This window comes from Phyllostomus discolor, chromosome 12 (genome assembly GCF_004126475.2).
Source record: "Phyllostomus discolor isolate MPI-MPIP mPhyDis1 chromosome 12, mPhyDis1.pri.v3, whole genome shotgun sequence".
NCBI lineage: Eukaryota > Metazoa > Chordata > Mammalia > Chiroptera > Phyllostomidae > Phyllostomus > Phyllostomus discolor.
Window position 1 is genome coordinate 36424752 of NC_040914.2, and position 19055 is coordinate 36443806.

Sequence of the window (19055 nt, forward strand, 5' to 3'; positions counted from 1 at the left end):
TTCCCCAGAGTCCCCCCTTGTGTGTAGTCATTGTGACTTGGTGAAATTTGGTTGCCCTCGAAACTGATTCTGCAAAATGTGTTTGAAAGAAAGGAAGAAAGAAAAAGGAACCAACACTGAAACCAAACTACAGGTGACGCTTTACAGTCGAAAGTGTTGGCTGCACCCCTTCCCCCCACACTAGGCAGAAGGTCCTGGGGCCAGTCAGCCTGCCCGTGCCCCTGTGGGCATGGTCCCAGCACCCCCTCTGTGGGTGGGGTTCTCTGGGGTTCCGGCAGGGACCCCAGCCCCCGGCAGGCCTGTCAGGCTGTGTGCTCCCCACCCACACCCTGCCTGGGGAAAGGGCTTCCTCCATGCTTGGCCGAAGACAGGTGCCGCTAACGGTCAGTGCCCCCCCCTCCTCTCAGCACCCCGCCTGCCTCGGGGGCGGTCCTCCTGCCTTTGGTCGTGTCAGACTCCATGGAAAGGCCTCCCCTCTGGGGCTCGCTCCGCTGCCGAAGAAGCAGCCACGGTAGGCACCATCTTGACCTTTCAGAATATACTACTTAAAAAAAACACCCTTTTTTAAAAGCTAAAAACGGTTTTTGAAAAAGCTGATTAATATGACTTGCAAAATACCCCTCTCTCCTGCCCCATCTGGGTGTGGCTGGGGAAGCCACAGAGCGGCTCTGGCTCCGGCACCTCGGCGCTTCCCCAGGTGCACCGAGCCCTGTGTGTGTGAGAGGGTGCGGCCCCGTGGTGCCATCTCCTTAATTGGCCCCCTGGTGAAAGAGTTCCCCCCTGGACACTGGGGTCACTGCCAAGGGCTAGACCCCACCTGAGGCCTTCCTGGGACGCCGAACCACGGGCTGTTCCTTTTAATTGGTCCCCGGCGGAGGTTGCAGGCTTGCTTGCAGAGAACAGGTGGGAAGTGGCATGCGTCCCCAGTGGCCATCCCCAGCTTCCTCTGAGGAGCTGGGGCCACCTTGTTTTGCAGGAGGGTACAGAGCGCTTTTGCACTTGACCTGATTTTGAGATCAATGTCGTCAATACCAAAATTCCAGTTGGAAAGCATTAACCTGTTTCTCCTGCCCCCTCTGGCATTGTTCGTGGTAGGTATCTCAGCCCCCTTCTAACGAAGGACGGCTCTCCAAGTTCATGCCATGCACCCAGCTCTCTGAGTTCTGTGCCCGCTGTCACAGCTGTAAGCGGGACCAGGCCACTGGAAATGCCCACGTTTGTAAAGTTGGTGGCCTCTCGGGTCAGACCCGATAACAGCACTAACTAGTGAGGTGTGGGTGTGGTACGTCGCATTTCCTAACGGTGACTTGTCATGCCCCGGGCAAAGAGACTTCTCGGGCACTGAGGCTTCCTGCTTTTACTGACGCTGCTTCCCCAGTCGTGAAGCTACAATTGTTACTTATTTTCTCCAAAGTTTGACTTGACCTATTCTTTCTTAATGTGGACTGGAGCGTGCCCTACTACTGTTTTCAGTTCCCCGTAATTCACTTACTTAAAAAGTCCTAAAAGTTTCCTTTAATTTTGCAGCTAACAAAACAGAACATCAGAGAGACGATACGTCTCTCCTCAGCTACAGTAACGTGTGCATGGCTGTGTTCATCCCCACGCGGGAAAAGAACACACATACTCTCACCCTCTGCAGTGGAAACAGTTCAGAGAACTGCGGATTCACAGGTCTGACGTCTGCGCTTTGATTTCTCTTTCTGTCGTGAAAGCAAATGGTCTCTAACAATCGCTGACGTCAGACGCGGCCTTTGGGCTGATGAACTACAGTAAGCTTGAGAATGAAAAAGGCACCTAAGCAAAGATGTTTTACTGAGCAACAAGCACAGTAATCTTCCTTACAAGAGCGACAACTCCTGGGAGGAAAATATTAAAATATTTGTCATCTCATTTGCCCCAGGGACTCAAAGGGCGAGGTGCAGCCCCCTGCCGTGACCCAGGAAGCAAGCCGCAGCACCCACGTGGTCCCACCAGGGACAGCCGGTGTCGGTGACATCCCGGACCTAACATGTTTCCTGCTGTGAACCAAACATGAAACTTCATGGGAATTGTTTTAAATTTTTCATGGGCAAGTTTCGACTTCTGCTGATGCAAGAAAAAGGAGTAAAGTGTGTGTGCATTGTCCCCGATGCCAACAGCCGTCTCGCCACCACACACATGGTGCGTGGTGCAGGGGTGAGATTTAATGACACTGGTCAGGTTCCCCTGGGAGGCTGGGAACAGGCAGATCAGCGAGCAGCACGGGCGGTTGCAAACAAATAAATGAAGACGATAATGATCGCGCTCCTCCATGTGGAACGTCGCTGCTTGCAGGCCTGCCCCTCATCACCATAAAACACAGAACTCAGACCTCGGTGCCTCTTGTCACAGCGGTGACAGATACTCCAGAGTGTCCCTCCACCAAGGCAGCCTGGCAGACTCCCCTCCCCTCCCTCCTGTGCCCTTTCAGCTTACCTCTCCCACGGGGGTGGCACAGGATTCCCCAAGGGCAGGGCGGGAAAATACTCTAGACTTTCCAGGCCACGTGCTCTCTTGCCACTACTCCACTCTACCGAGCACAGTGAGAGCTGCCCTCTGGATATGCAAATGAAGGGCGGGGCTGCGTTCCAGTCCTTAATTATGGGTCTTTATGGGCACAGAATTTCGAATTTCGTATGGCCGTGTGTCACAAATGTCTTTCTGTTTTCAATGCTTCTGATTTTTTCCCCAACTGTTTACAAATGTAAATACTATTCGTAGCTCCCAGGCTGCGCAGATACAGGCCACGGGCTGCAGGTCGCCAAAGCCTGCACCAGAATACAGTTGTTCCCCTACGGGAAACAGGACCTGGCTCCCTGGCGTTGGGGCCCAGAGGGAGGCGCCCCAACATGTGCCTCCGTGGTGCGCCAGTTGTTGGGAGTGGAAGCCAGCTGAGGCCCTGCAGGCGCAAGATAAACTCTTGCGCCCTCTCTTATCTACCTGGAAGAGTTTAAATGAGGGGCCTTACCCGTAATCAGAGACTATCTTTTTAGGCTTATCTGTAAGGCAGGGCAAACTTCTGGTTCCTGAACATCTGCTTTCCTCACTGTCCTGCAGTGACCCCTGGCTCAGAGTGCCAAACACACCTCATTTTTTTTTCCCTTGCTGCGTTTGTGCCTCTCTGGCTCTCTCCCGTGGACGGGGTTCCCATGCCTGCATATGTCATGAAATTCGATCATTTTCTCCTGCTAATCTGTCTCATGTGTGTTTGACGTATTAGACCAGTGTTGAGGAAAGTTTCCTCCTCCCCTTCAGTGCCAAAGCGACCTTTTGGTACCTGGGAACAAATGCTCAGCTGAATGAATAACAGATTATAATTAAAGTCAAAACGAGGATTGCAGGATTCTGAATATTCCATCCAAAACCCCATTATTCTACCTTTTTTTTTTGTTTAGTTTGCCCAGTGTTAGATTAGAGCATTCTGAAAAAATGTGGTGGACATTTTTGTTTTCCGAACTGTTGTGGGTGTGATTTTGACTAGTCTGGTGTGAGCTCACTGGGGGCAGAGATCAGTGGACAGATCCCCACCCCCCCGTGGATGTGTCTGCAGTTGTCCTAGGTGAGATTTGGTGCCAGCCCCGGGGTGAGAGAGGACCCTGACACTGTGTGTCCATCTTTTGGGAGACTTCAGACACCCTAGAATCATGTTTTTAATTTTTCTCACAAAGCACAGCTCTCAGACGCTTTTAGCATGCACTTATTTAAAATGTAAAAATTTGAGATTTTCATAACATTCTGAAACAACCATTGAAAACTGTCCTAGAACAATCGGTACATTAGAGACCAGGTGACAATGTTGGAATTCTCTTCCACATTCCCTGGGAAACTGGTAGAGAAGATTCCAGTTTTTAGAAGGAACTTCACCTGGGAATTGGGAAGGAATAGTTTGAAAATTGGTATTTAAAAATTTCTGGCACTCTTCTAGGATACATCATAAGGTAATATTTTTCTTTGTGTTTTATGGGAGAAAGGTTTGCCTACGTTTTTCTCCCGTCTTATATTTTTTCAACGACTTTTTGTTGAGCCTTGTCCTTTTTTTTTTTTAAAGGGCCACATCTCCTTGCCTGAGAAGTAACAACTGTTGCCGTAGGAATTTGGTAACTTACTGAAACCCAGGAGCTTGCTAGCCCTGTTGTCTAAACACTGGATTTTTCTTTCTAATTTCACAACTCCCTGGGGGGGTGGCCACGGCAGTTGTGTGCTGAGCCTTGAGGAAGGTCCTGCACAGATGCGTGGGGCCAGGTGAGCACGCAGCCCAGTGCGTGAGGCCTCCCAGGGAGAGAAGGAGACCATATGGAAAGACACTTCCCAGGATACACATGTGGGTGATATTGTCCCTGTGTTCTCGAGGAGTCAGGAGCCATTCTAGTGTCAGAAGTGCGTGTGGCATGGCCCAGTGGGCTTGAGGGACGTCTGGAAATCCAGTAATGTGTTTTCAGACAGTTTGACGGTGCACTTAGAAAATCGGTGATAAATCTACTTTAAATACGATTTGGATCTCCTGCAGCTGGCTGCATGTGAGACTGACATAGACCAAAGCCAATGGTTTTCTCATGTGTCAGTAACAACCAACTAGACAATGCAACTGGAGAAGAGAAACAGCCCGTTCACGATGGACAGCTAATATCAGAAATATAGGAATAAACCTAGCAAAAAAAACGATGTTAGATTTATTTATAAGAGGCTAAAAAACTCATACGAGGCTGGGATAAGCCTGGGTGTGCTCATTTGCTCTGATAGGAAGACTCAACACTGTAAAGGTGTTCGTGCAAATTAGCATTCAAGACGGTATGCTATTTCCGTCAAACCTCAGTATCCTCACCTAGCAGGTTCCGATGTTTGATAAGAAGGACCTGTCTCCCCCAACACCCAAGCACCTGATGAAGCCGTGGCAGTTAAAATAGTGTGACCTTGCTGTAGAAACAGTGAAGCTGTGACACACACATGGAACTTCATGGAGGACCCAGGAAGTCATTCAGACGAGAGCGGCACTTACTGGTGTGGGAACGCCTGGCCGGCGTTAGGCCGATTTCTGACATCGCGTACATAAAAAAATTATGCTTGGATTCAAATTCCAGTCTAAAGGTCAGAAAACATTGGGAGCAAGTGTAGAAGAGTTTATTTTCTCATTTGGAGGTGGTGTCAGCCTGCCCAAGCAAGGCGGAAACCCCAGAAAGCAGGAATGGAAAGAGGGAGGGTGGAAGGAGCAGGGGACTTTTCATTCTATAATTAAAAAATTTTTTTCTCCCTGGAGGAACACCTATTCAGGTACGATGGGAGTACTGTTAAAGCAGCACAAAAACATTTTTAAAGAGTAACAAGGCCTTGAAGAAGCAGGTTTTAAAGAGGAAGTTAAGAACCCTTCCTCTCTCTGGGCCAGGAGCTGAAGGAACGCTGGAGATGGTGGGGCCTGACAGAGGGGGAGGAGCCAAAACAGACCAGTCATGCCTCAGGGCCTTTGCACTGGCTGCAGTCTTTGCTGACCCCCCTCCCCAGGTGCTTAGTTGGCATCCTCGCTTTCTTTAGGGCGTATGGTGGAGCCCAGTAAGTGCATACCGAACAAGGGTGCTGTGGACAGGGGAGTCAGGTCTCCTGAGTGCTGTGGCCCAGGTTGCCTGTGTCTTCCTCACTGTAGAAAGTGACACCTCAGACCTCCAGGAGGTGACTCTGGGATGGGAAATGGCCAGCACTGGGCTGCAGTGAGTGCATGCTGCGGCTGCGTGCAGGGAAGCAGGTCCGGAGCCACTTGTCGGCGTGGAGCGAGTCTTCCTCAGGTGGGAGGCTCCCCTTGTACCCCGCAATCCCCCAGCGACTAGTTGCTGGAGTGGAGGGACGGGGCAGGCCAGTGGGGGCCAGGCCCAATCAGGGACAGAAGCCCAGAGGGCTCAGGATGCACGTGAGGGGACCAGTCCCCCAAACTTCAGAGCGGCCAACCAAAGAGGGGAGGCTCCCCAGGACCAGCCACAGGCCTAGGGGTCCAAGGCTGCAGGCTCTAAAACCCCGCCCTGCTCCCCTTCTCCCCTGGGAGAAGCACCTTGAATGGGGCCAAGACGTGCTGGAGAAACACGGGCCAGGAGCCCGTGTTTTCAATATTCAAGCGAGCGAAAGCTGGAAGATGGAATCACTGAAAGAATTGGTTACCGGCAACAGCGGCAGCGTTACAGTCGTCGGGGAAACCGGCAGCGACTGCGGAGTGGGCGGTGAAGGTTCCTGGACGCCCTTTGGCCCCGGGCGCCCTGCGCTTCTCAGCTGCGCAAATTTTCGAAAAGGGATAATTCGAACCTCTTTTGTCCATAGGATCAGAAGGAGGTGAGAGGGGGCATGCTGAGGGTGTGCCCAGTAAAGGCCCAGGGGCTGTGGCGAGGGGTGGGGGCACCCACAGTTTCCTATTCCAAAGGATTGAGGGGAATTAAATACTCCTTGGAAGTGGCGAACGCGCTTTGCAAACTGTCTGGGAGCCAGGGGTCGCTAACGATGAAGCCGGTGTAGTGTCAGCTCCCCCGTCGGGGACGGGTGGGAAGGGTCGGGGCAGCCCCGGGGGGTCGGAACCAGCAGCCTCCGGGAGGAGTGGGGCAGCCCCGGGGGACGCAGCCGGCGCGGCCTGCGGGCGGAGGTGGAGCCGCGCAGGTGAAGTCTGCCTGCGGGGCGGCGCGTTGCCGCAGGGACGGGAGCTGAACGGGAGCATGGAGGCTGGGGCAGCCCGCGGAGCCGCAGGTAAGGGGAGCCGCGGCCAGCCCCGCGGAGCTCGGCCCGCCGCCCGTCTGCCCAGCGGCCCCTCCCCGCGTGTCGGGTTTCAATGGCTGGGCGGCCGGATCGCTCTGGGCTCCGGTGCTGCAAAACAAGACCGTAAACAGCACGGCGGCCAGGGAAACTTTCCCTGAGTTGGCGCCAGGGCTCCGAGATCCGAGCACCTGTCGCCTCCAGGGAAAGGTGGGCGGGGGACGGGTGCGGAGCTGGTGAGGCTCTGGCGCTCCCCACTGGGAGGAGCGGACCCCGACTCTCCAGCTGCCCCCCGGGGCCACCCGGTGTCATGTCAGGGCAGGCTGACCGGGCTTCGACGACCTCTGTGCCTTGGTGGTCTTGTCTGTGACACGGGTCGGCGCAGCTCGGGGTCCCACAGGCGCCCTTCCGCCCCCTTGGGGGCGGCCAGCTTTGCCCCAGGCAGCGGGGGCCGCGGGGAGTGGACTCTGGGTTTCTGGGCACCACCTGGAGCAGGCTGCCTCCAGGCTGCGGTGGGGCCATGTCCCACTCTTTCTGGGGGAGAGAAAGCACGTGAAACAGCTCGGTAGAGGTTTTTCTGAAAGTCCCGCCCAGGAGGGAGTGTCTGCATGGGAACCGGCTTACGGGAAGTCCCCTGATGGTCCCCTCAACTTGCAAGAAACAGCCGAGGGACACATTTCTCAGGACGCATCGCCACCCTGAAGTGGGGCCGGCTGTGCAGCTGGCTGGGCCTTGGTTAGAAACAATGTGGTTTTAATCTAATGAGACACAGCGGACACCTAACTCTTGCCTATCTCAGCTAGCCTGGGGCCAAACTGGTTTCATGATACTTGTTCTGGGAGAGGTCCTAGAACTACTCAGGACCTTACGTGAGCACTTACTGTCCTTGTTTCTGCGACCTGCATGTGAGAGCTGTGACGTGGAGCGGTTTTCCCTCCCATGGCCAGTGAGTTAAGGCGGGAAGGCGACCACCAGCCACTCGAGTGGACTAGTTACACTCCTCATGGGAGTTCTCACCGGTCTGGAGAGTGACAGAGGGTTTTTGCCTCTGCTTTCGGAGGTGACAGTATTCTTTCCTTTCTGAATTTTTTACGCGGTCCTTTCTGAACCGTTGGCCGGCCTGGCGGCGGGTGGCGAGTGAGGTTACCAGTTTTCAAGAGAACTGGGGCGAGAGAAAATCGACTTACTCTTTGATGGCGTTTTCTTTGTGCCCGAAATGGAGATTTTGCCCACTTAAGGACTTCGGGGGAGGGGGGGCTTTGGAAGCACCCCCAAAAGCCTTTCAAGCTCTGTCATACGTTTCAACGCTCAGACCGTCCGCACCTGGGCGGGCAGCCCAGAGAGTCGGAGCTCCTCCCACCCACGGCCTGGAGCTGCGTGGGGTCCCCCAGGCCCACTCCCTTCCGACGGGAAGAACGACTGTCAACTCCATCTTCCGAAAAGCGTGGTTGGCCTGAACGCTTCAAGGGTCTTCCTGCCCTGATCTCAGCGTTCGCTGTGGCCTGCTCGGTCGCTGATGGCCCGGATGACACACAGCTGTTGCCCCTGAATCGTTTCCACGTGCGCCGGGCCCGCATGGACCGGGGTTTTGCGTCGCTGAGCGGTTGCCCGGGCTCTGACGGCCCATTTCCAGAAGCGGCTGGAGCCAGCCCTCTGGGCGGGAGAAACCTGTTTCCTTTCACAAGGAAGCCTTACGCTGAGAATCTTGCTTTCAGACAAGGCCGCATCCAGTTCCCATGTACCCTAGCGCCAAATGTGGGGAGAGGGCCTATGACCCCTCTGTGGAGATGTGTTCATTTGACCTTGGTGTGTCTGATTGGTCTGCCCAGTGGGGGGCTGCTATCCCAGGGGGCTTTGGGAGCACCCCTAATAATAACTGAAGGCGTGCCTCAGGACCACACAGGTCCTCTCCCCTCCCCAGCCCTGAGCCCGTGTGTGTGTGTGTGTGTGTGTGCATATGCGCGTGTGTGTGCAATTTCCCTGGTGCTGAAGACCCTGGGCTCCGCCAGGCTGCCTGTCACTGTCGCGTCAGCTTGGAGTATAGTGGGAAAGGCAATGACAGCCGGGCACAGCCCCGTCCCGTCACTCCCCTCATCCTTCACCTTGAACTTCCCTCACCTGTAAAACAAGGATGTACGCTGCCTCGTGAGGATAAATGTGACCCCGTGTTCGTCAGACCCGCCTCCTGGCCCAGCTTGAAGGTCAGAGCAGACACAGAGAAGGTCATTTGTCCCTGACCCCTTCTGGGTACACATAGAATTTAAATTTGTTGGTGAGAATTGCCTGTTTTATAACCTCCGTCTGGGAAGCCGGTGCGGGGTTCCGATTTAGGGGAGTCAGGGGCTGGGCAGGTTGCGCCAGAGACAAAGTGGAGCTTGTAGAGGGGAAAGCTCCAAGCAGGGAGGAGAAGCCAGGATGACTCGGAGCTTGGGGCAGGGACACGGGGACGGAGGTGGCACCGCTGAAGGAGCAGACTCTAGACTCCCGAGGGGCGGAGGCTCTGCACTCGGGTGGGGACCCCTGCAGCTGGGGGGAGGGAGAGAGCCGTGCAGCGTATCCCCTGGGCGATGGGAGGCCAGGAACTGAGGACCCAGAGAGGGGTTCTGACACCCGGGTTTGAGACCCAGCCTGAAGGACAGGAGACCAGAAAGAAGCGAAGCTGCAGGCAGGCCGGCAGAGGCAGACCTGGGCCGGCCCAGAAGGAAGGGCAGGGGTCGGCAAGTCACGCCCCGCAGCTGGGTGGGCGCCGCTGCTCCTTCCCGAGGGTACGAGGGTACAAGGGTACAAGGAGGAGGAGGGGGAGGAGGCTGAGCGTGGAGCGGTGGTGTCAGGGGGCAGGCAGCATTTCCCTTGCGGTTCTGAGAGACTGGAAGCCCTTTGGTAACCTCGCCCTGAGGCGCACTGGCTGCGTGCCAGGAGTCATGGCGAGGCCTGGGCCAGCACCCCCTGCGCCGACCCCGTCAGGTATAGTAAGTGGAGGTACCACCATTACCCTGTTTTACTGGGGAAGAGGCCGCGGCTCAGAGAAGAAGTAACGATCCTAAGGTCTCCTTGCTGGTGGGTGGCAGCGTTGGGATTCAAACGTGGGGGGCGGTCTGATTCCCCATAGGAAGGGACCTGGCATGGGGTGGGGGGGTTTCGAAGTGTGGCCCTCCCCTCCAGCCCCCCAAAACTGGAGGCTCAGCGGGGAAGTGATGCATGAGCCAGTTCCTCAGAGAAGACAGCGTGTTGACACGAAACTTCAAAGATGTCAAATACTCATCAGCCATGTGGGGTCTCCTCTACTCCAAGCTGTGCGGGTGCGCCCCCGCAGAGGAACTCGGGCTTGGCAGGGGTGGGGGCCTCCGTTCCCGGGGGCGGGGCAGGGCCTCCGGGCTCTTGGCGCGGTCGCCGAGTGCTCTGTGGCCTTGGGAGAGACTCCACTCCCTTGTCAGGGGGGAAGGGGAAGGACGAGGCCGTCTGCAGAGTCCACGTGGCCGTGAACTTCTTGCTGGTTATTTCTAACCCCAGACTGCAGCCCCCTCATGGGGGTCCCTGGTTGCAGTATGGATCGCTGGGAGACCCTTCTGCAGGTTGGGTGCATCAGGATGTGGGGTGATGCGAGCTGCCTGCCACCCCTAGGGTGCCCCTGGTCCATGTGTCCCCCAGACTGTCTTTCCAGAGACCCGGCTCTTCCAGGAGGGCTGGGCCCTGATTGGGCCCTCCTGGTAGCCTGGGGGGTTTGTGTGCCCCCGTTCTGCAGGTGGTGATTCCTTGCCCTGCAATGGCACCCCTGCCATGGATGGGCTCGGGTCTCCCCGACCTGTAGACTCCAGGGGCTGCGTCACGCCTGTGTCAGGCGGGGATCTCTGCCGCCTGAGGCCGGCCAGGCATGGCTGGCTCCCGACCTCCTGCGGGCGGGACGGAGTGAATGACCGGGCGGCCGGGGCTCCGGCCGGGAGTGGGAGGGCAGTGGGCACGGAGGCGTTGTCTTTCTGACCTTTGAAACCCTAGTCTGGTGACCGGCAGCAGCTGGCTCCCTGCTGGTCTGATGATGTTCCTGTTTGTAGCTCGGCCCAGGGAAGTTCCAAACAGAGGGTTCTAGAAGACCAGCTGTGTTTTCGGCTGTGTGGTGTGGCTTAGAAACCAATTTCAGGGAGATGTCCCGTCCCATTGGCTGGCAGGTGCCCCTCCTGCCCCGTGTCACGAGACATTAAGGTCAGAGTTCCTGGTGGCGGGGCGGCAGCTGCAGTTCGGTGACTGTCAGCAGCTGGTGACGGCCTGGGGCCTTTGGATGATGCTTATTCTGCGGTGGTTTGCAGAGGCCCTGCTTTCGTGCGCCCCTCCTCTGCCGCGGGGTTTCGGTCCCAAGGCAGGCGTGGTGGGGTGGGACACACAGCAGGTGTGACTCCAGAGGCAGCTTGGTACTGAAATGCAGGCACATCTTTCTGCCCCTTTTGATGGCCCCTGGAGCCTTCTCACACTCCCTGGCTGGCTGGCCGGCCTGCGGCGCCCGGGGTGCCCGCTCCGCCCCCAGCCTGCAGCCTGCTGGCCAGGCCCAGACTCCCTCTGATGCCTCTGCGCTCCTTCAGAGCCAAGCAGCGCAGCCGGAGCCCAGGGCTGGGCTCGGGGTGGGAGGGAGGGCCCTGGGGCTTCTGTCCCTGCATGTGCTGGGGGCTCCCGGGACCCCACGCTTCCTAGACCGCAGGGTTTCCCTGCCTTGCAGAAATGAAGATAAATGTGATTTTCTTGGAAACCGAGTCTCTAACCACTACTTGCAAATCCCACTAACACAGAGAGAAAGCCGTGTTCGTTTCCTGTCATTTCACTGAAATAAGCCCTAACCCGAGTCCCTGAAGGTCTCATTGAGTGGTAAGTTCTTGAGCGGCAGCCCCCCCACCCCCCCGCCAACGTGCTGTGGAGACCTCACCTCTGCAGAAGCCTTCCCCTCACACTGGCCCGGGGTTCCAGGTGCTGCCCCTCACTGCGCTGTGGGTGGGCAGGAGGGCCGGACGCCCCGGGAATTGTCCGCCTTGACCTTCGTGTCTCCCAGTAAATGGCTCCCTTAAGGCACACATGCCACCCACATTGGGGCTGTCGGAACATCGTAGAAAGAAATAAGTTATGTAGAAGGAAAGGTTGCGTATTTATTTTTTCACAACACATGAATATTGAATAAGCATTATTAAAACCTTAAAAAATACGTGGGGCGAAAACACTACTAAAACAAAATCTGTCCTGCCAAAAACCTCGTCTAGTTATTTGTTGACGAATATGTTTTTAATCATAACCATTAAACACTGAGACAAAATGAAGTTAAATGAATAACAATTAAAGATGCATTTAATTCAACACACAGCATCTTGTTTTCATTTCTTTGCCGTCTTTTCAATTGAGATTCCCCCCATTCTTGCCCGAATTCCATTTTTCTCTCTCTCTCCTGTTTTGAAATTTAAAATCTGCGTCTCTGTTCTTTTAGGGGCTCACTTAGAAGTTGTCATATGCGTATTCACTCCGATTACTTCAGACATTCATCAGTTCTACACTTTTTCTGGAGTCCTATCAGAGCCTGAGCTGCTTTCACTCCGAATGACCCCTCCACCATTCCGCGTCACCCAGCCCCTCGGTCTGCTGCGACACTCCAGTCCCCTCACACGGGCCGTCTCTGCTTTGGCGGTCAGCACTGGCTTGCCCTTTGTCCACGGGTCCTAGCTGCCTTGCGGCCTTTCCCACTGCTCTTTTTCTCGAGGTCATTTTCTTTTGTCCTCCTGATCCGCACCCGTTATCAATAGAGCGAGGATATGCTGCTGGCAGTCAGCTCACGCGGGTTCTGTTCTCCTAAACATTTTCCTACTTCACTCCCCTTCTTGGAAGTCACTTCCGCAAGGTGGGGGGTGAAAGTGTTTTCCTTTGTGCCTGAAACCTGTTCCCGCATCGCCTGCGGAGTCTGCGGTTGCTGGCGGGGAGGCGCCTGGCGGTGTGCATGGCCAGAGGGTCCGGATGTCCCTTCCGGCTGCTTTGACAGTCACCTGTCTTTGTTTGTTGCTTTGCAGTCTGACCACAGTGAGTTCAGGTGAGATTTTTTTCTTGTTCTTTTTCCTGCTTCGGGTTGATTGGGGTTCCAGAATCTGAGGGTAGATAGATATCTTTCATGAATTCTGAAAACCAGTTTGTATGTCTTCAAATCCTGGCTCTTTGTTATTATCTTTTTCTCCTGCTGGCACTTTAGTTACATTGTTACTGGCCCTCATCACTCTGCTCTCCTGGGCCTGGTAACCTGCCCGCATGTTTCCTGCCTGTTGTGTTTCTCTGTGCTGTGTGCTGGGTAATTTCCTCACCTAGATGTCTCAGCTCACTGGCTGTTTAAGACACTCATTTCCAGATCTGCTTTCTTTCCCCTAGAACCTTGGTGGGCAGCTGAAAAAAACCTTGGCCCTTTAAATTCCCTGTTTAAATGTCTTGAACATATTTAATATCTGTGTCTCCCGTGTCGGGTAATTCCAGCATGTGCGGTGTTCGTGCGTCTCATTCCGTGGTGCGTGACGGCCATCTCATGGCAGGTTTTTTTTTTTTTTCAGATTTTATTTATTTATTTTTAGAGAGGGAAGGAAGGGAGAGAAAGAGAGAGAGAGAGAAACATCAATGTGCGGTTGCTGGGGGTCATGGCCTGCAACCCAGGCATGTGCCCTGACTGGGAATCGAACCTGCGACACTTTGGTTCGCAGCCCGCGCTTAATCCACTGAGCTACGCCAGCCAGGGCTTCATGGCAGTTTTTTTATGTATGCTCAGAGACAGACTAGAAGTGGGCGTGGAGACTGGGGACTAGTCTGCTTTCAGCCCCCTCCGTACTTGGGCGGCCAGGTAGAAGCCCATGTTTTCCTCCTCTTCCTCTGGGCTGTTACTGTTCACAGTGCAGCAGATGGACGGCAGGGAGGGGACTTCCAGGTCCCAAGTGTAGGAAGTTTAAGAACCAGCTAAGAGGTAGGGTAGTGCTGAGAGCCCGGACTCTGTGACTAGTGGGTGGGAGCAGAGAGGTGAGGAGCGATTTTCCCTTCTCTGTAGTGTTCTGTGGTGGGTGGGGCCCTGCTCTGTGGGGGCGGGGCTCCACCTGCAGGCACCCCCTCCCCTCTTCCCCCTTACCCCCTGCTCCCCTCTCCCCCCTGCCACCACAGATGAGAATAAGTCTACCAAGACGTGATCTGCTTGGGGAGGAAAGGTGGCCGATCTCTCAAAGGAGAAGGGCCAAGAGCCTTTTCCTCAGTGGGCTTTTGCTGGGTTTAATTTGCACAGGAATCCAGGTAAAGCTCATTAGTCATTGTCAGGCGGTGAGGATCAAACAACAGATAACATACAAAGAACTCTGAGGGCCTATATTGAGTCAGGGTCGGAGAGCTAAAGAGCTGTAAAACTTTGAGGAACAAACTCACTTCTTTCTTGGACCCTTATCATTTCATTGAGAGCACTCTAAACAAAGCAGGTTTCACAGGATTTTACGTATTCTTTCTTAGGGCTGATCACTCAGGGAGCCCCCGCTTTCCAGCACAGGGCGGCACCCACAACTGGCATTGTTTCAGGCTTAAGTCAGGCAGGGGAAGTAAGACAGCCAAGAGATTAGGAGACTTCTCGAAGACAGAATGAGGACTCAGGCTATGTCAAAGCTGAGGGGTGAGGGTCCATCACCCCCTTTTGCTGTAGTCCCCCAAGTCCTTCCATGGGGCCTCCATGTGATCGTGCCTGTCTTAGGTTGTTCCCCCTTGAGGGATCTTACCCGTCACTGGCTAACCGACCAAGCATTGGGGGCCAGGCAGGGTGAAGTAAAAGAGGCAGAGGCAGCGCCCCTGCCAGGGAGATAAGCTTTGTCTCCTTAGTGGCTTCTGGTCCAAAGGTCGCTCACTTAGCCTTAGCCATGGGGGGGGGGGGGGTTACAGCTCCTGAAACCAGGAATGGCGGTTCCCAACACCGCTCCATCCGGGACAGTCGGTCCCCCACAGCTTTTCCACCCGCGCTGGGCCTCCCTGCGTGCCTGTGTTGCCGACGCCAGGGCTTGGTGTTGTACGAGCTCTTGGTCAGTGAACCTCAGGACACAGGGTCAGGCTTTCCCAGTTCCTGGGTATGAGCCAGAGCCCTCTTCTGCCCTAGTGAAGGGCTGACTAATAGGGCCCCATAATGCTGGCCACATGGGACAGAGTGGCTCAAGTTCAGGGGCGAGAAGGCCTGACCTTCCTACCTTTTGTCCCTCTTCTGTCACCATTTATCACAGAAACAGACATCTGAGAATGCGTTTTCTCCAAAGAGGGCCCCCCAGTCGTCCCCAAGGGTGGCACCTCTTTGCACCCGCAAGGAACAGCGTGTTTCAGTCCCACCTCCTACCCTTTTGCATGATTCTGGGGGAAAGATGGTTTCATCTTTGCGTCCCTCGCCTACGGGAAGACCCGCCGGAGCTCGGGTTGGGAGACCTTCGAATCGGAAGCAGTTAGGGTTGCATATGCTTCTGTGTGGGCGGCACGGAGAGTCATCTGCCTGTTTCTCCACCTCAGATCTGGGCCAAGGGGTTTGGTGCCCGCCAAGGCAGCGGCAAGCTGCAAATTGGCCAATACGAAGTATGTAGCAACAGAGCAAAAGGCCGCCTGTCAGTCAGCGGCACAAACCCTCCCCGCCACCCCCTGCAGCCCCCGAGCTGCCTGGTCCCTGACAGCTGTGCTCCTGTGCTCGAAACATTCTAACACATTCTGCATTCCGCTTTCCAACTTTTTTTTTTCTTTTTTTTTTAATTCTTCGCTGAGAATGTTTTGGCAATCAGATACTCTTCAAAAACCAACGAAAATAGCCCAGCGAGTCTTTGCTTCACCTTCTGTTCTCTGCCTCTCTGTGTGGTGGGCCGCTCTGCTGACACCCGGCCCCCCTGTCCGGGCCCCGGCGGGTTTGCTGTCGGTTTGGCTGTGGGGGTCCTCCCACCCCGGCAGAATTGCAGAGCCCTCCGCTCTAAGGTGTGTGCTGTTGTCTTCTGCCAGTCGGGGTCTGGGAGCAAGGGGTCCCCAGCTAAGTAAGTTTGGGATGTAGACGTGGAGCTAAGCAAATCCCATTGCTGCAGCATTTGTGAACATCCTGACTGCTGACAGCCTCTGAGAGCGCCCCCTGCCCCCCACAGCAGCAAGCTCCGAGGCCCCTCCCTGTTGCACGGCTTGTGGGGCTTGGCTTCCTCAGGGCGCCCTCACTGGAATGCTGGCCTACGGTGGGGGAAGTCCCAGGGAAAGGCACGCAGACCTCCGATTCCGTGGTCCTGGGTGCAAGCCAGGCCCCGCCTCCCCCATCCCCCAGCTGTGGGTATCCGGGTATTTCCCACTGCGTCCACCAGCCCTGGTCCAAGAAGTAAGTGCAGCCCTCCTTTCAGTTAAAGGCGGTGCTCAGCTTTTCCGCCTCTCATGCTGAAGGCCCTGGGGGCACAGGGTGAAGGTCACGTCCGTGAGCACTGCATCCTCCTGAAGTGCACAGAGACACGGCTCTGGGGGTCGGACCGCGCAGTGAAACTCGGGCCTCGCTGGACACGGGGGCCCTGATGAATCGCTAGGCCTGAACTCCGAGCCACTGAGCTGGACCCTGGGAGTGTCCTTCCTGCAGGCCCAATCCTGCGTCCTGGCCCACGGAGCTTCAGGGCTCAAACCCCCTCCGTGACTTCTCGTGCCCTGCTGTCGCCACCACAGTCTCTTCTCCCCGCGGAGACGCCAGCCTCCCTGCTCCCCGAGCTCCCCGAGGAGCCCCCAGTCAGGCACCACACCCCCCACCGCAGGTTTCTTCTCCAATGAGGATCCTTCTTACAAGAAGTTCCTCTTAGAGGAAAATGAATTTCTGAAGGGAAAAACACACCACTTCTGTAAAAATAAAAGCAAAAAATAAAACATTTTGCACGAGCAATGGCTACTCTTCACCACTTTGATAAGAAAAGCCGAACGCCATTTTATGATTTTGCACCCTTGAATTTTTTCACATGCCTTCGTCAGCAAGAATTGTCCTTTTTGCAACTTTAGAATGACAGTCCCCATTACTGGAAAGATCACGTGATTCCAGCCAGCTCTTCCAGGGACACAATGTCACGCAGTTACCAGCGGGTAGAGCCTTCCAGTCAAGTCCTAAGAGTGGGCAGAGTGAAATTTCAAATGCCTTTATTACATTTTGTCTGTGAGAAAATCCACACATTGCTGCCACGAGAGAATTCCCTAATCTTTGCCGTGCAGTGGCCTTTGGAGAGAATACTCTGCAAGCGGTGCTTCCTCAATGGTTCAGTGCAGGGCCCCTGTGAGCATCTCATTGCCTGGCATTGCTGTTTACATAGGGAGGACCTCTGGATGCTGGCAAAGCCCTCGAGCATCAGGCCCTGCCCGCCTCCCCAGTAGTGGCTCCCCCAGCAGTGGCTGGCTGGTCCTTGGGGGGTCCAGGCCTGGCTTGGGGGAGTGGCATGCCTTTCAAGCAACCCCGGGAACTCAAGCTTTGGTACAAAGATCTGGAACGATGGAAGTATTTTTTCCTAGAAGAATGCTTTTGTTTCTTGGGTGACTACAGCCAACATATGCTTACAATGAATCCTTGAAGTTGGGGTTCGTTTGGGGCTTTCCATTTCTTTACAGCCTGCAATGAATTATCATGTCAACCATGGGCTTTTTTTTTTCATAAAAGCATTTTACACTGGACTGAAAAGATTACACGCTTTCGGCCTGGGAGAAGTATTTCCTGTTCAGGCCAAGCCCTCAGAGCCGGTTAGCGCTCCACATCTGGAAGCCCCCGCCCAGGTCTGCCCTCCATCACCACAGTGAGAGGCGGCAGCCCTGCCTCGGCCTCCAGCGTGTGCCGTGCATATGGCACCCCAACTTCTTCACTTCCTCAGGGCCCTCCGTGCTGCCCAGGCGGGCCCCTGTGGCCGGGGGGTGGGTGAGGGGCTTCCTTCCCCTTTCGTGTGCGGGAAGGGTCATGTGTGTGTGTGTGTGTGTTCCTTAGGATTGGGGAGGGGTCTTCCTTCTCTTGGGGTTGGGGGGCCCTTCTCCCCCAACAGCAGGGGCCCCCTCCCCGGCTGGCATCAGATGCCCCCTCTCCCCGACCTTTCCCACTGCTGTTCGCTCTGGCCCGGTTTGCAGAGCGCTGACCCAGGCATGTTCTGTGTCAGAGGGAAGCCAGGAGCTTCACTGGTCGGGGAACTTCTCTGGAAGGAAGAGCACTAATAAAAGGCTCTCAGTCTGGGCCTCCCCTTGTCCCTCAAGCTGCGTGGGGTGCAGCAGGCCCTGTGTGGGGGTACAGGGGGCTGGGCCTCGCTTCCAGACTTCAAAGGGCATCCGAATGTGGGTGCTATGGGGGCATGGAGAGATTCAGAACTCCTTTGCCTGGAGGGAGAGTCCATTGGTCCTTGGGGTGCTGCTCCCCAGGGGCAGGCCCATGCTGCCCTGTCAGGATCAATTCTGCTGGACTTCCTGTGTAAAGGCCCCCGAGGGACCCCTCTCTGGTGCGGGGCCAGGCAGTGGAGCCTGCAGGGGCCCGGGCGCCCTCGGGATACCGCCCACTAGGTTCTCTGAGGGCGCCTCACACCCCCGCAGCAGAACCACGGGGACGTGGCCGTGGTGCGCAAGCAGCAAACACACCGTCTGCCTTCCCTGTGGCCACGCGCACCCGGACCGGGGCCAGGCGGCCCTTGGCAGGCTGTGGGGACCCAGGGGCAGCCAGGCCTCTGGGCCCAGTGGTCTGGGGTGGGGTGTCCCTGTCCTGTGCCCCTCCAGGGAAACCAAGCCAGTGTGACCTCAGTGTCCTCCCTGTCAGCCCTCACTCTCGCCGGCGTGGGCTGGAGGCCGGGGTCTGACGTGCAGAGACCCTCCCCTCCCACGGGGCCAGCTGCAGAGCGGCGTCGGCGGGTGTCACCTCTCCTGAAGGGGTGGGCGCTCCTGGGGCGCTGTGAGCAAGGGAGCTATGGACGTGGGTCTCACCGGCCAGTGTGTGGCCCAGTGGGGGACCAGGACAGCGCAGCCTTCTCCCCAGTCTGCCTTCCTTCTCATGTTTGGGCGGGCACCGACTATCCTTTTGTACCTGTGGGCCGGTGGGCGGGGGGTGGGGGGGACGGGCACTTGACCAGGTCAGTGAAATGAACAGTTTGAACAGAAAGCTCACCGGAGCCACTGCCCAGATTTCCGAATGGGCAAGGCATGGGGAGGGGTTTCATGGGGGCGGGGGATGAAGGAGAGGAGGAGCCCTCCACTTCTGGGGTGGTGGGGGGGGCGGTGAAAGTCCAAGGCCAAGGCGTGTGAGGTCCTGCAGGACAGGGACAGGGGGAAGGGGTACTAACTCCCATCCTAGAGCC

At 56.0% G+C, this 19055-nt stretch overlaps 1 protein-coding gene across 1 annotated transcript in view; it reads left to right on the forward strand.

Moving 5' to 3' along the window:
• The first annotated feature begins 6640 nt into the window (after positions 1-6640).
• FAM169B (family with sequence similarity 169 member B) overlaps positions 6641-19055 on the forward strand; it is a 30942-nt gene continuing 18527 nt past the window's right edge. Inside the window, exon 1 of the mRNA XM_036012980.1 lies at positions 6641-6735. Within this exon, the coding sequence (XP_035868873.1) occupies positions 6705-6735 (31 nt within the window). The 5' untranslated portion in view covers positions 6641-6704. The remainder of the gene's footprint in view (positions 6736-19055) is intronic.